The 16,757-nt window shown below is 46.9% G+C and overlaps 1 protein-coding gene across 1 annotated transcript in view; it reads right to left on the bottom strand.

The window, feature by feature from the left end:
• Positions 1-382: 382 nt before the first annotated feature.
• LOC148518866 (alpha-2-macroglobulin-like protein 1) overlaps positions 383-16,757 on the bottom strand; it is a 119,819-nt gene continuing 103,444 nt past the window's right edge. The window contains exons 30-37 of the mRNA XM_088476946.1: positions 10,949-11,160; positions 10,633-10,851; positions 10,354-10,478; positions 6,413-6,503; positions 3,682-3,750; positions 1,851-1,953; positions 652-689; positions 383-415 (exon numbers count right to left, since the gene is read on the bottom strand). Coding sequence (XP_088333072.1) covers positions 413-415; positions 652-689; positions 1,851-1,953; positions 3,682-3,750; positions 6,413-6,503; positions 10,354-10,478; positions 10,633-10,851; positions 10,949-11,160 — 860 coding nt within the window. The 3' untranslated portion in view covers positions 383-412. The remainder of the gene's footprint in view (positions 416-651; positions 690-1,850; positions 1,954-3,681; positions 3,751-6,412; positions 6,504-10,353; positions 10,479-10,632; positions 10,852-10,948; positions 11,161-16,757) is intronic.

Below are 16,757 nucleotides of genomic sequence, written 5' to 3'. Positions count from 1 at the left end.
GTTATATTAAAAATATAGTTTTGGGTGGAATTAGGTGAGATAGTGAGTTAAGCGACATGGGGAAATGCTTGTTCATTCGAGAAACTGATGGGGGTGCAGCTTCGATGACACCTGAACAATCGGAAAAACCTGTAGGAGCGGATCTCCTGCTCATTAGACGCATGATGGGGACCTGCGAGGTCAGAGTATCCAAGCTGTAATCGGTAGGTAAGCAATTTTCTTATTGTCTGTTCTCACCTAAACATAAAGTTCAGTTTTGATTGGATTTATCCTTGAAGATACAACACTCTTCAGGTTTTCTTCATTGGTTGATGATTATATTGATTATTATTGATACTTTAGTGGTCCGATACTGTCCTTGCTGTATACAATATCTGCAGTGTCAGTTTCAGTCTTCTCTGTTCTATGAGGATCACTGCAGCTTATGAGAAAGACAACACACATAAAACTCAATTAGAATATAATCTCAATTCATTGTGGTCCAAATGCCACATCAGCTTATGTTATCACAACATACTGTATGTTGCACAGCGGAGGCAGACATTTTAAGGCCTGAGCTCGATAGTCACGACTCAAGTAAGCAGCTTATTCATTGACAAGGGACAAATTACATCATTAAGGTAGAAAGTTCTCATGTTGACAGCCACTCACCTGGTTGGGCAAGTAATATATCATAGATGCTTCTTCTCCTGTTAGAAAACACAAAATTAGACTTAAGAATTTCCAAAACTATGTTTTAAAATGATGTTTTAACACTTGAAGTGTTTGGAAGAACATCTAGATTGATAACTGTAACTGTCAAATAAACCGAGGCGTCACCATGGGAACTTTAGAATGACATAGCTATGTCTAGCTGGACACACCCACCTATGAGCAGAAACTACTATTAGTGTGTAATATGAGGTGCGTTGCTAAATATTTTAGTATTTATCTGACAAACAGTAGTTTAAATATGACAATATTCTACAGCTCAACTAATAAACGACAAATTATAGGTACACAATGTAAAGGGGATGCTCTTTAAAAGGAGAACTTTTAGGATCTATCTACTTGCCTACCCTCCCAGAATGGCCAGGAGACTCCAAAAAAATCGTCTGGGGCTCCCGGATGCTTAAATGATGCAACACAATGGTTGGGATAATAAATACATGGATACTATTTCTTACATAGCAGCACTGTACATGATGAAAGACACAGCTGTAAACCTACTATTATTTACTAGCTACACTTAATATCCTCTACATGGGGACAATTATACACATGGTAAGGGGAAGTGAAGCTTAAAAATGTAATATAGAGCCGCTACCATTATTTGCTATGGCTTAAACAAGGAATGGTCGGTCTACAGAGTTACATTCTCAAAGGCTATGGAGGGAGATGTATCAAGCCACCTAAAGAGTGGAGAAACAGACATGTGAAGAAGTTTCAAATAGTAACCAATCAAATTCTAGCTAGCAATTATCAAAAACAGTCTATAAAATGATAGGTAGAAGCTGATTGGTTACCTATGGGTATTGGCAACGTTTCCACTTGTCATCTTCTCCACTCTTAGGAAGCTTAATAAAGTACACATCCCCTCGATATTTTGTATAACCACCTGTTTCCTCTTGGAGTAACCCCTCATGCACTTTATGGATTTAGGTTGCTTTGAACAAAATCCATCCCTTTTGTTAACAAAATATGTATCCTTTATAATTAGATTACTTAATATATATATATATAATTCCTCCATTCTGGGATTTGTTACATAAATATTATTTATGTGATCTATGTAAATTAGAAACTATCAGAACTTCAAGGCAAATTAATTAATTAATTTCCAAAGATGTTGCCATATTCTATTTTGGTACCTGTTTGGTAGTAATCGTACACCTTAATAAACTGCGATTTCTGATTTTGCACCATAAAATCTTGTTGAACTGAAAACGTGAAGTTCTGAAATTCTTTACACAGCTGCCAGAACAGTCAATGAGAAAGAGAGGAATAAAAGCAAATTAATGGATAACAATACAAATCAACAATCAAACAAAAAAGTGATAAAGATGAAATTTAAAAAAATAAAAATAAAGAATAACCCACATAAACCTGTTTGGGACAAAACAGGTTGTATGAAAACATTGGACTGATAGAGGTTTATGAATTGCTCAGAAGCTTAAATGCTACTTGCCCATTGCACATGTTTAACATAAATGCAGAATGTTATTTACCTGGAATATTGGAAGGACAGCTAAATGATTAATTAAGAATGAGGTAGATTAAACCCCAGGCCGGTGTTTGTGTGTGGAACCTGGGGGATGCAATGAGTTCAAAATGGTGTCTGTTTAATAACGTTTATTCTGAGATAGTTTAATTATTGGTTGTGCTTATGGATAAGGGGGAGTTTGTAATTGTCTTTACTGTATAAGGGACAGCCCTTCCTGGTCTCTTCCTCTTTGAATCTTGAAGTCTTTCCTTCCCCGCTTCCTAGGTCACGCTTTCTGTCGGTGGAGGAGGAGTCCTGACATGGTCTGGATGTTGCAGTGTGGAACAGCTAATGTTAATTTTAGTGGATCAATAAGAATTTTTGGGTGCATCCTCCCTTAGTTTGGTGATGCTGATGGGCAGGGTGACACTGTCCTACAAGAAGCTTCCAAGGGAGGGTGGTTCACCAAAGAATGTTGTGTGTTTGGATGTTTTATGGTTAGTGCCATTTTCACTGGTTGCCACCATATCTTCTCATCTCTTCCAAATACTTTTCCCTGATTTTTGTAAAAATAAATTGGCTTTACTTTTACGGCAAATCTATGTGTCTGACTCTTTATTTAAGGTATTTTATATGTTTTTTTTTTCAGTTAAGTGGTTATATCTTAAGGTTAAGGAATGTAAGAGTTTTGAGTACAAGGTTCACACTCAAGAACTTAGGCCGCTAACATGTTTATAAACTTGACATCTGAAGTAGTCAGGAGAGGTTGCCCTCGATCCTGCAGCCAGCAAGGAGTAGATGGGCAAGGCACTGGCTGCCTCGCCAAGAGTGAGGGCTACCTCCCTTGAACACTGCAGAATGATTTTCAGTAAGGGCTGTGAAATGAACCCTAGCAAGGACAGCTACATGGAGCACCCCCTGTGAAGAACATATTATCAACAAGTTTATGCAGTCAGGAGGTCGGCAGTGATGATGAGCCTGATTGAGAAGTGAACAGTAATAAGACATTGGATGCAAGCGCCCAATGTGTTACTTCTGTGCATGTGTCTGAGATGCACTGCATGTGCGTCTCGATGGGTTACCACAGGGGAAGGCATATCGAAATTGCATAGAGATCTATGCAAATTCGATGGGCATTCCTGGGCGTGGACTGGGGTGGGGTAGTTAATGGGGGCGGACGTGTTGGGTTGTGTCAGTCTCAGGGACTGCATCTAAAGACACAGTTCCCCTGATACCGGCGGTGCAGTGGACCCGATGGATCTGCCGATATTGCATCTTTGTGAGCACATCGTCAAATTTGCGCCACGACCATCTCCATAGGATGCCCATTGGCTGCGGTATTACCATGTACCGGCTGCGGCAAAAGTCACAGCCGCTACACTACTGTGTCCAGCTCTGAATCAGACCCAATGTCACCAATTACTATATTGACCTCAGTATGCCGACAATTTTTATTATTATTTTGTCTCATTCACGCCATCTCAGACTCTTCCCCTTACCTCTGTGATATAAACAACAACTTTGTTGTCTGGAGTTTCAATTCTTCTAACTAAGGTATGAGTTTTCAGCTGATAAAAGAAGAACATGAAAGAGGAACTGTCATTTGTGAGATAAATAATATTCATTTTTACAAAGTGCCCTGTGACATAAACCAGCGGTTACACACAGGGGGTGATTCAGCAGAGAATGCAGTAGCTATCGTAGCTGCTATTAATAATGTAATATGCTGTAAAATAGTAATGCAGCAGGAGGCGTCACACCTCCTGCATGCATTACTCATCTGAGCTGTGTCCAAGGACTACTGCTCCATTCCTCTGACTGGGATCCATAGGTCAGTTCTGGGATTAGATTCTCTGGTTTCTGTTTCTTCTCTGGGGCTGTTCCTGAGTGCCAAGGTCTGGTTCTAGGAGTGAGATCGGGCACAGTCTCCAGGGTCGAGAGCTAGGTCGGCTGGAGTCTTGGGGTATCTCTGCTTCCAGTTTATGAATTCCGAATACTGATTCCAGTTCCAGGTTTGTGATCAGGGTGTGGGTTCACGGGACAATTCAGCCTCATGGTTGTTCGCCTTCAGTTCCTTCATATCTGTCACTAGTCCTTACTTCCGAGTCTCTAGGTTACAGATTCGGTGCTATGAACCTCTAAGTTTGCCCAGCAGGTTTATCTGAGTTCTTAGTCGTGGGTTCCAGCCTTTAGCTCCTGTATCCAGGGGCTGGGGTTGAGTTTGGTACGACTGGTTCCAGACTCTCTCAGTCGGGAATTCCAGTTCTGTAGCCTTGTGAAGTTTCCAGTTCCAGTTGCCACTTGTTGGGATTGCTATGAACGTCTGAGGTTTCAGTTACTAGTAGCAATCACAGCTCACTATGTCAACAGCCACTGGTTGGCTGTCTCGAGCAGGTAGTTAGTCAATGCTGAATGGTGGAGAGATTAGGATCATGAAAAAGAATTTCAGAGGCGCCAAAAGACGGAAAATGACAAGCGCAAGGCCAAAGACATTACGGTCAATGGGAGAAATGAACGGAAGACAGTGCCAGGCAAGCTGAGGAGCCAGCAGGTGCCACGGAGAGGAATATCAGCAATGGAAAGCAAAAGAGAAATGTAATGCTACCTGCTGCTGCATCTTCCACCAATGGTAGGCGTCCTTGGGTTACTATAACGTACATTTAACTCCTGCCTAAACCACCAGGTTTATCAGGTATTAGGCCCATTGGGGTGAAAGTGATTTTCAGGCATTGGGCCCATGCATACACTTTGGGCACTAGGCCCGTGGTCCCAGTATTGTTTCAGGCACTAGACCTGTTGACCATCTGAGGCACGAGGGGTCAGCCAGCCCTCATGCCAGTATTTTTATCATCTTTCCCACCAAGTTCCTTATAGCAGGTTAGGGCACTGCAACAAATTATACCCTCCTTATCTTCTGGGCACAAGACCCTATTTTCAAGGTAGGGATAGGAGCCATCCTGTATTAGGCACGACTTAGGCAAAGAACCCCTGACTTCCAGCAGAATTAAGGAGGTAAATACCCTTGTTGTTTGCCCTGCTTTTGTCTGAGTGTACCTTTATTTGATGTGGTACCGTTGACTTGTTGTCTTGTATTGGGAAACCTTTACACAGTAGAAAGATTGTTGTTAAGCCTTTAGCACAGTGCACCACATCCAAGTGACTAATTTTGTTGCTCACACTAAGGACCTCATTCAGAGTCGGTCGTTGTGGCCGCACGGTCGTACGCAGCCGATGTTCGCTGAACTGCGCATGCGTAAAGTTCACAATGCACGTGCGCAAACTAGCTGTTACGATCAGAAATTTCTCTCTCCTTGAACACAGCCAGGTCGTTAGTTTGAGTGACAGAATGAACCGTTTGTGGGTGGTAACAGGGGAAGGTGCTTGAAAACGGGGGAGTGGAGATCCGAACGCAGGCGTGCCTAATTATGCGAACGGCGTTTAACGGGAGTGCATAATTAACAAAGTAGTGTCATGGAACACGTGACATGGGAGGTTTGTACACTGACTTGATCGTAGTGCTTAAGAGAGGGTATGGTCAACCTTAAGCTCTACGACCAGCTCCGATGGTTTCCGATGCTCGCGATTAATCCTTATATCCCAGGAGATGATGTGTGTTGTGATCTTACCCTCGGTCGTTCAGCAAACGATCTCATCTTAGGACCGCAACTTGTGATCGCTTCATTTGCATATCCGGCCCCTTTCCCCTACCACCGTGCGGCCGCAACGACCGACTCTGAATGAGGTCCTAAGTCAGCTATAGTTAGGGCCATATATTGTGCGTAGTGTTAGTTTATGGGATGGTAGGTGCTGTGTGTTCTTCAAGCAAGGTGACAAGAGTGATTGCGGTGAGAATACCTTTTGTGTGTGGTCGTCCTTGTTTGCCTCCTAATGGTTTTGGTGATCCTTGCACGCCCATGTAAGGGCCATGTTGCCTGTGATGCCTTTTCACCCATCTGGTGAAGGTCACTGTGGGTCTTACTGACTATTTTCTTGTGCTATTTTTGTCTAGCATGTTATTGTCAGTCAACAGGGGGGCTTCGACAGTGCTCAGCAAGGGACATCCTAATCAGGTCATCATGGTGAGCACACGCAAAGGGCCCCTTTTACCTGTCACACTAAGTTCATGGCATGTAATGCCAGCTATTAGGTGGTGGTGTGTGCATGGAGGGAGGGGCTAGACCTAGAGGCCGTCTTCATAAACTGAATATGCATCAGTAATCCTCCTCTTACCTTTGTCAGAGACTCTGAATTAGCACTAAACCCTGAAGGTAATTCACTCTCTAGCAGGACCATGTTTGTTACCTTACGAGGTCCCATGTACCTGAAACACACAACACACCAAACAAATGGTGACCTGTTAATAAATTGGTAGAATTTCTCAACTTCTGCAAATAATAGTGCTACATAAGATTTATTCACCCGTATTACCTATTTAATGAAACAATAAATAAAACTAATACAAGTATAGAATATGGAATAATCAGGTTATGTACTTACATCTAAGACAGCGGTCTTCTATTTTCATTTTGTGCAGTATTTCATAATTTAGCAGCCTACATAAAAACCTATGGGGATTGCCTTTCCAATCAACAATGGAGGAACCGCAACAGATATTCCCATTATCTGCTATGGTCACCTCTATAAACATACTGAGGAGACTTTTCCATCTGTTAGTATCCTCCAGGCTCATCATCTTTTCTCACTTATCCCTGGTACCAGATCATCCAATATTTGCCTGCACACATCTTATGTTTCCCACCATAGACCTGATTCTGAGTCACATGAAATCCCTCTCAGTCCTTCCACATTCAGATGCACAAATATACACAAGTGAAGGAGTGTGGTCATTTGCATAAACCCGCAGACGGGCGACCGCCACTACACGCTGCTGCCTTAGCCTTCGTATATCACTATGAAATTGCCCCAATGTCTTTTCCCCTCCTCAGATCCATTGGTCAAGCTAGTTTGTCATTATTTTGCTTCATAACTATATCTAGCGGAGCTACTGTGCTTTTTTGGAACTTTGCTCCGATAGGTAACACCATCTTTAGATGGCTTTAGCCATGGTAGCCCATGGGATACATTTTTGCAAACCTATAGGGAGAGGGATCCAAAGCAGCAGTTGCACATGGCAGCTGTTAGGCTGATCTGATCACTTCTGCTGCCAGTATGTCTCTCCAGACAGCAAAACTGGCTCACACGTGCACAGTAGACTGGAAGTCCTGCCCGGGGCGTCCAGTTCCACTTTCAGTAAAAATAAATGTAGAAAAAATTAGGTGCGGGTATCTTCACTTCACCCTATTAATGTGGTTCTATAAGGAGAGCCAAGTGGGACTATTATTATGTAGTGTGGGACCACCTGAGCAGAGACGCCTTGACGTGGCCTATCATGTATTTACAAATGTGTGTAACTAAAGCTGGGTATACACAGGGCCTGATATAGAGATGGAGGCAGTTCACATCGCTGCTGCATCTTTGGACGCAGAGAGGAGAAAAAAACGCCTCCTGGCAGCATCACAGATCCAAGTGCTGCATCCTGATGCAGCGCAGGATCATCTGAAAGACCACCTCAGTTACCCACAGGTCCTCACAGCTTTATAGCCGCGGCCTGTGTCGGGGGATGCAGACCCTGGCCTCGGCACTTCAAACAAACAGAGGCATCACACCCATGTTTTCTGCAACGCAGGCCGCACCGCCCCTGAATAGGCTGCTGCTCAGGGGGCACTGCGTGCAAGACCTGTTCTGCACATGCTGTCATGCCATAGGGTTTGTGTACATCTCTGAATTAGTCCCACTATACGATGTATCGTGTGATATATCGTTCTGTTGCTGATCGGAATAATATATCGTAGACATTGTATAGTGGACCTCATTCAGACCTGCTCACAAGCGCTGAGCGCTCGCAAGCGGGTCAATGTTTAGGCCCTGCGCATGTGCAGCGGCCGCACTGCACGTGCGCAAGCACCGGAGCGAGAGAGAATTTCTCTTGCTCCGGGGCTCGCTACCAACGGGGCGGCTGTCGATGTTGGGGGTGGTTTCACAAACAGAGGCGTTCCTTAAGGAACACATGCCGTTTTGTGGGCGGCCGCACTGACATCAACAGTGATGTCAGTGGGGAGCTGCCTGCTCGATCAGAGCAGGAAGCTCCCTGGGGCTTGCGGTTGCCGAGACCCAACCTCAAGGGTCTCGTCGCAAGCCCCGATGGTCGCGATGGTCTTGACCGTCGCGACCATTAACCTGGTCGGTCGCTAAAGCTGTGGGTGGTAACCCACAGCTTAGCTAGCGACCAGGAGGCCGCACTTCAAAAGACAAGCGGCCGCCCACATTCAGAGCGAGCCTGATCCATTGTTCATGACAGCCATTCCTCGCATCGTCCCACCTGCTGTTCTGCATGACAGATGGGATGCAATGAATAACGCTGTGCTGTTACATGCAGCAGGTAATGAAGTGATGCCGGATGATGAAGTGTGTACGGTGCTCGCAGTGTATCGTTACGTTGCACCATTGCATCACTGGGTAACACCGTCGTATGGTGTGCATCCAGCTTGAGTTTTCTGCATTTTATTATTAGGTAGCATGCCTGTGTCTTCTGCTGGCCCATTGCAAAGTCGCGGGGGAATTTGTGTTTTATTTTTCTCTCTTGTTGAGATTAACCCCTCCCTGACATGCACCTGTGATGGGCCAATACATTTATTATGAGCAACTTTGATTCTGTGTATTTTTGCTTAAAGGGCCTGATTCAGGTCTGGACGATATTGCACAGCCGCAAGGTAGCGGATGTACAATACTGTCCAGCAAATATTAAAATACTGCTGGAGGCATCTAAAGGAAGCAGACACCGCCTGACAACAGTAGCAATATGAGTGCAGCATTGGTCACGATGGCGACAGCACCGGCCAGTCTAAGTTTCAGCTTACTCAGGCCTGCAGCCTCGGAGGCCAGGAAATCTGTGTCCACCGACCCATACCATGGCCTCAGACACTCCCAGGAACGATGGCCAGGCACATCTCCACTCCGTCCCCCCAAATGCTGCTTCATGTCAATCATGCTGCGGCTTGAGAGATCTACCAGTGAGATCTCCGGACGGTTCTGCAAATGAGCGGAATGGGTTCTGCACATGATCTGTTTTCCGATAATCAGAAAACTGTGTGAGGCCCCACAACAGTATCTGGACATGAAACAGGGTCATAGGGCCTGATACAGTAAGGATCGCTATTGCAAATGCAATACTGATTACGCACGCAGTTCAACTGCGATAGTATGCTAATTTATTGCGATCGCAATGCCACCGCAGCACTACATAAGGACGCCCACTTTACCTTACACACATCCGTAATGTTTAGCAAGTCTATGAAAACATCGGTACCATCGAGTACCATCGCAGCCTCACGCACACTTGCACAAGCCCTGACCTTAATCAGAAATTGCTAATTTCAGCGCAAGCAATGAGGCCTCAGGCTGCATAGGGCATTATAGTGGATAATTTATGCGCGCTCCTGCAACTGGGTTCAAACGCACTACCATACCTGCATTTCACCGCCCACCCCACCGTCACCACCCACAAACGGCACTTCCTGTCAATCACTCTGCGATGGGTCTGCGTAGTCACTGCGATTGCAGTGACCGGTTCGTGCACACGCATTGCGATGCGTGCGCAGTACGCAACAATCGGCCGATTGCATACTTATTAGGAACTGCCATCCAAGCTGAATCAGGCCCATAGTGTACTAAGTAGCAAAAAGAATTAGTGTAAGTCATGCATCGTTAACGATGCATGGCACGGGTCACTCATATCGGACCCATCTTTTACTAATTCACCCTAGATTGCATGGGCATAATTATCATTGGTGCAAGGGATGCTGCTGCTATGGGACACAGAGCTAAGGACTGGGCCCATCTTCCTTGTCAAAGTTACATGAGTTGTATAGATTTTTTACCATTGGGTGGTACATTTTTATATTTTTTAGGGAGTGGCCACACCTCCGCTTTTTGTCCATGCCCCCTCCAGTACCCAGGCCTGTTCCCACTCTATATGGCCCTGAGTCCGGTGCTGTTTAGTGTGATTTGGGGACAGGTGTATGTGCACACATCCGTATATGATCAGCTCTGGGCCCCAGGTGAAACAAAACTCAATAACGTCTGATTTATACCCTGTGGCTATCCCAACTCACCTTGCAGAAATAGTATAGTGTAAGCGATATTTAGACTGGTCTTTACTGTCTTCTGCGGTGATGTTTATGTGAAGATCAAAGAAGGAGCTGACTTTAGCAGTGTACATGTTGTATCTTAGTGTTATCTGTTGGAAGAGTTGGGATGAATTACTATTTTATTATATGAAATATACTGATACACAAATATCACGTTGTAAAATCACACTTTATTATATTAGATGGCTGTGTTTAGAATACAAAATCTTATAGTGATACTGCTAACCTAATATGTTGTATTACCTGTACAAAGGCACAACCAACACCATTGACCTGCACATTGTAATTCCCAGGCAACTGTTTAAGTTGTGTCTTCTGTAGGAGGAGTCTATTTGCTTCCTCCACCTGGAAATGATCCAAAACATTCTCTTCATCTTGACTCAGTACCACGTCCAATCCTCCATGTCTAGTGTATGTGATCTTAGAAAATCGGCTTAGACTCTGGAGTCCTAGCACTGTTTCCTATGAAGAGAGAGGGAGAGAGATTTTATACTCCCATCCTAGGATCCTGCCTTCTCCTTCCATCACCGTATGTCACTTATGCATTGCAATTACTAACTTGAGTATTATCAAAACCTCCATATGGGTTTTGTTGCCGTGAAAGCCTACGGGAAATACTTGAAGCCTCTTTGATATCCTGAGTTGTTGGGACATCCGATAGATGAGCCAGGACCATATATGATGCTGTCTCCACCTCATTAGAGTTCGGCTGGGACCATGAAGATTCTTTGGAAGGATTATTTGGGTTTGCGGGCCAATATGTTTCTCCAGCTAAAAAGAAGCATGGAAGTAACAATGTCATTTTAAGAGGTTGGGTAAGAGATCCCGGCGCTGATAATGCCGCCGGTCAGAATCCCAGCAGCGTAATCCCAAAGGTTGGAAAACCCGATGCATGCAGGTCATTATTGTAACCCTTCTCCTAACCCTAACCCTCCCCTCCCCTCCCACAGCCTAACCTTAACCCTCCCCTCCCACAGCCTAACCTTAACCATCAACCCCCCCCCCAAGCCTAACCCTAAACCTAACCCTAATTCTCACCATTGGGATCTCAGCCGTTGGAATTCTGACTCCCAGCATTGTATGTCCCAGGATGCCGAGTCAACTACATCCCATTTTAAGTGGTGAGTATAATAATTGTTTGCATGCACTTATATTGAAATAAACTATAGCTATCGCAGGGATGAAATCCCGGCACGGGACTAATGATAGGCGTCTAAATACCAACGCCTATCATCAGCCCCACGCTGAAACCCCGACGCCCGTCATACCGATTTTAGGTAAGCCTGGCTTCGGGAGCGTTTAGCCGTGGGGGGGGGGGGAGGGTTAGGATTAGGGACTCCCGGGGGGATTTAGGGTTAGGCACCAGGAGTGTATCTAGCGATCCAAGCGCCCCTGGCAATGTTATGGACTGGCGCCCCCTACCCCCCTCTATACAATGCCCCCAGTAGTAATCCCCCAGTAGTAATCCTCCCTATACAGTGCCTCCAGTAGTGGCCACCCCCCTAAATTTCCCCCAGTAGTGGCCACCCCTATACAGTGCCCCCAGTAGTGGCCGCCCCCTCTAACTTTCCCCCAGTAGTGGCCACCTCTATACAGTGCCCCCAGTAGTGACCACCCCCCATAAATTGCCTCCAGCAGTGGCCACCCCTATACAGTGCCCACAGTAGTGGGCACCCCCCATTAAGTTCCCCCAGTAGCGGCCACCCCCTATTTCAGTGCCTCCCCCCCTGTAGTGCCAGGCTTACACACACACACACACACAAAGACCCCCCAAAAATTGAACTTACCTGATTTCCGCTCCTGACGCAACCGCCGCTGTCCGTTATGAGTCCCGGCCCGCTCTTCTCCTGCATGGGAGAGACGTCATGACGTATGGCGGCTGTGTGTTTGTAAATTGTGTAGGGCAGACCGCTATCACTGCGGTCTGCCCTACACTTGTGGGCCGGGGGACTTGTCCACCCCTTGGCTGTTGGTGTCACTGCCGGCTGGCGACCCCCCCTTTGGTCGGCGCCCCTGGCGAGTGCCATCCGGGCCAATGGGTAGATACGCCCCTGTTAGGCACCCCCCCATCGCGGTTAGGTTTAAGCTAGGGGAAGAGGGAGAGGGGAGGGTTAGGGTTTTACTTACCTCAGTCGGATTTTCAGCTGCTGGCCTTCCGGCGTCTGTATTTTGTCTGCCGGGCTTAGGTCCGGCGGTGATTCATACTGATTCCCTATCACACATATATACATACAGATGTGTTCTCATACACATGGGGCCAAATGTACAGTAATAGGGCGAGAGTTTAGAAAATGTGAGAGTTTAGCAGAGTGAGAACTAAGGGCCTGATTCAGAGCCGCTCGTAAGCGGCCGCTCGTTCATTCCGACCGATGTTCGCACAACTGCGCATGCGTACGGACTTTAATACGCATGCGCGAACCAGTCAGTGCGGCCGAAAATCGTTTGTTCGCTAAATAGCGAATGCCTGCTATTTTGAGTGACAGGAGGAGGCGTATGAGGGTGGTAACAGGGGAAGGTGCTTGAAAACGGGGAGTGGAAATCAGAACGCAGGCGTGCTTAAAGGTCAAAACGGCGTTTTATGGGTGTGCATAATTAATACAGGAGCTTCATTGACCACGTCACTTGGTTGATTTACAGTCAGAACTGCTCGCAAGATTGTGGTAGGAAAAACCAACCACAAGAATAGCGAGCAGTTCATACGCTGTTCGATGTACTCGATTAATCTATTAAATAGCGGACATGACGTATGGTGCGAGCGGCCAGGGGGCGTCTTTTTCAAAATGATGACCGCAAGTTTTGTTCGCTCGTTCAGACATAGAGGCGTGAACAGACCGCAAAGTGCGAACGGTTCATTTGAATAGCAACCCCTTTTTAATGAACGAGCGAGCGCAAATAGCGTCCGGCTCTGAATCAGGCCCTAAGCCCGTTTGTGCAGTGTAAATTGTGTCAAATTACTATGTGGACGTACATGTGCGACTTTTCTCCTGAATGTAGGCCGAGTACAGAAATTATTTGTTTTGTGCAAATGTGAGCACGCGCAGGCTGACACACAGATGGACATAACTCTGTGAGAGCCATATTGTTTGTAGGAGGTTGCAGTTGCTAGTAGGGATGGACAGCGGAAGCCCAGCATTGAATGGTTGCATGGTTTCCGATGTCAAATCATGCGATATGATAGCAACTAGCCACCGCATTGCAACAATTCGATACTATAAACATTGTGATTGTTATACTTTTGAGCAAAACGGTTGTGGAGCATGTGTGAAAGGGGTGGGGCCTCGTGACCGTCCACGTCACTTTGGGGGCGTGTACAGCACTCTCCGAGATGCTGAGCTGCCCCCAGGCTCTCCCTGCACAGAGAATAGATGCCAGGCATCTACTCTCCGGCTGCACACCCGCTGCTCTGATATGAAGAGCAGCCCTCTCCCCCTCCCACAGCCAGCCATCGGATGGGCATTGGAAAGCTGCATCCGATGGCTGGCAACCATCGAATTCACGATATTCGATAGAAAAAGTATTTCCATTGAATCAGAAACATAGATGGTTGCTAACCATCGGCTTACGATATCTATCCCTAGTTACTAGCACTACCAAAGTGCTTGTGATTAACTGATTGTGGATGCACCGCTGATGCTAATCGCGGGATCCTGGGATTTAGCCCCAGAATGTCTAGGATTTGAATCCTGGGATTGGAGGCGGCAATCATGGGATTTCGGGATTAGTAAAATTAAAAAATGTATCAGTCGGAAGCCATGATGGTTAGAGGCAGGCGTCTGCCATATTTCCCTGGGTCTCTCTGCCAGCCAGCTTCTTAGAGCTTGCACATTGCTACTGCTGTGCTTCGGCATCTGCCGGACCACTGATACACATTGGATCTGTCCTTCTGCACTGGCGGACCCCCGGAGAGTGCACTTCCTTTGCCTACCTGAGTAATCTTCCCCTGTACTTCTTCAGGTCCAATCAGTAAGTTGCTGCACACAGAGTGGGGATTCGGAGCTATGGACTTCTTAGCTTTGGACTTCAGCAGCCCACACCTTCCTACTGGGTCCGGTAGCTGCCTCTGTTCGGGAGAGCACCGGACATTTGCTGCCTCCTGTCTTCACATGCTTCTGACGGTGATTCTGATGCCTGGCAGGCCTTGGACCTCTCAGAACCTTGGTGGCCTCCTCTCATCACAGTGAGTAATATCTCAAATGGGTGAGTGTTCTCAGTTTGGCCCCCATCCATATACGGAATCGGTATGAAATACTGGCGGTTCGATTCCCGCCTGGCCGACAACAGCAGAGTTCCCGGCAGCGGAAGCCCGACAGCGCTGGAAATCCTGATCGTGGATAGGTAAGTACTATCTAACCTAACCTAACCCCCTAACCCTAACCCTCCTTAGGGGTGCCTAAGCCTAACCTCCCCCCCAAGTGCCTAACCCTAATCCCCCCTCTAAGTGCCTAACCCTAACCCCCCCTTCCCCGCTGCCTAACCCTAAGTACCCCGGAGGGATCCTTAACCCTAAATCCCCCCCGGGGGTGCCTATCCCTAACCCTCCCTCCCCCTGGCCTAACCCTAACCCTCCCGGGGGGGTGCCTAACCCTAATTTCCCCCCTGGGTGCCCTAAACCTAAATCTTCCCCCCCCACGGCTGTCCACTCGCAGCGCCCTGCATCCCTTCGATCGGGATGCCGGGCGCCTGTCTCCCGGCGTCGGGGAAATGTCAGGCGTCTACATCAAGACGCCCGGCATTTCATCCCTCACTGGGATATGACAGTCGGGAAGCCGGCTGCCGGTATTAAGGCAGCTGGCTTCCCGATTGTATACCCCATATACTGTCGCTGAATGGACGTACAATTCAATCCCGGGATTGAGATTTTTTTTATCTCGAATCCCAAGATTACAAATATGAATCTGGTTTCCCTAAATTATATCTGATGTGTTAGAGAAGTTTTTTTTAAAGTTTTTTTGACATCTAATAGAGAATGTGGACCTCATTCAGAGGCGGTCGCAAGAAGCGATCGCTCTCTCTGAATGAGGGCGGGCGCTGCTTATTTTTTGGTGCGGCCTCATGGTCGCAGGCTAAGCTGTGGGTTATCACCCACAGCTTAGCTAGCAACCAGGGTGATGGTCGAGATGGTGATCACCATCGCGACCATCGGGGCTTGCGACCAGACCCTAAGGTTGGGTCTGGGCACTCGCAAGCCCCAGGGAGCTTTCTGCTCTGATGGAGCAGGAAGCTCCCCACTGACATCACTGATGATGTCAGTGTGGCCGCCCACAAAACAGAAGGCGTTCCTTAAGGAACACCTCCATTTTGGAAACCACCCCACCGGCCCGCCTACAAAAAGGAGTGAGCTGTCGATCAACATCGACAGCCGCCCCTTTTGTAGTGAGCTCCGGAGAGTTTCTCTCTCGCTCCGGGGCTTGCGCACGCGCAGTGCGGCCGCTGCACGTGCGCAGGGCTACCCATCGACCCGGTTGCGAGCACATCGGTGCTTGCGACCGGGTCTGAATGACCCCCTGTGTCCTTTGCAAGCAAAGTGAATGGGTAATGGATGTACTGTAAGTGTATGTGACCTATGCCTAACATGAGATTGCCAAATATGCTACTAGTGTAGATCCGCATGCATCTAGCAACTTTGCATATACTCCCAATTTATTCCCGTGATTTGGGTGCAACTGCATCACCATGTAACAAAATGCCTGGACAGACTGTCCGATAAATGTTCTTTAATGCTCCAAGTATTTACACAATGCTACATACATTATACTGCAAAGTATGACCAGCATCTTTCATTTTGCTCCTCCTATATATGTTAAGTGTGAGTGGTGACCTTCAGTACTGATACATTCACACCAACTAAGCATGTAAATACTAAAACTGACAGAACAATGGACCTCATTCAGAGTCGGTCGAAGCGGCCGCTCGGTCGTATAGAAAAAGGGGCCGGATATGCAAATGATGCACACGCATGTTGCTTCCCTAAGGTCGGATCGTTAGCTGGTCGACCAAGGGGTGGATGCGGTCGGTTCGCTAAAAATACGCCCACTTCTCATACGCATAGCACGTCATCTCCGGCTATATAAGGATTAATCGCGAGCATCGTATACCATCGGAACTGGTCGTAGAGCTAAACGTTGACCTGACCCTCTCTTAAGCTCTACGATCATTTCAGTGTAAAACCTCCCCTGTCACGTGTGCCATGACACTACTTTGTAATTTATGCACTCCCATTAAACGCCGTTCGCATAATTAGGCACGCCTGAGTTCGGATCTCCACACCCCCGTTTTCAAGCACCTTCCCCTGTTACCACCCACAAACGCCACAATCTGTCACTCAAACTACCGACCTGGCGGTGTTGAAGGAGAGAGAAATTTCTGAT

The sequence above is a fragment of the Taudactylus pleione genome, unplaced genomic scaffold (assembly GCF_031769625.1).
Source record: "Taudactylus pleione unplaced genomic scaffold, aTauple2 ptg000198l, whole genome shotgun sequence".
Classification (NCBI taxonomy): Eukaryota; Metazoa; Chordata; class Amphibia; order Anura; family Myobatrachidae; genus Taudactylus; species Taudactylus pleione.
Note: the sequence above shows the minus strand (reverse complement) of the source record. Positions and strands in the feature narration are given on the sequence as shown.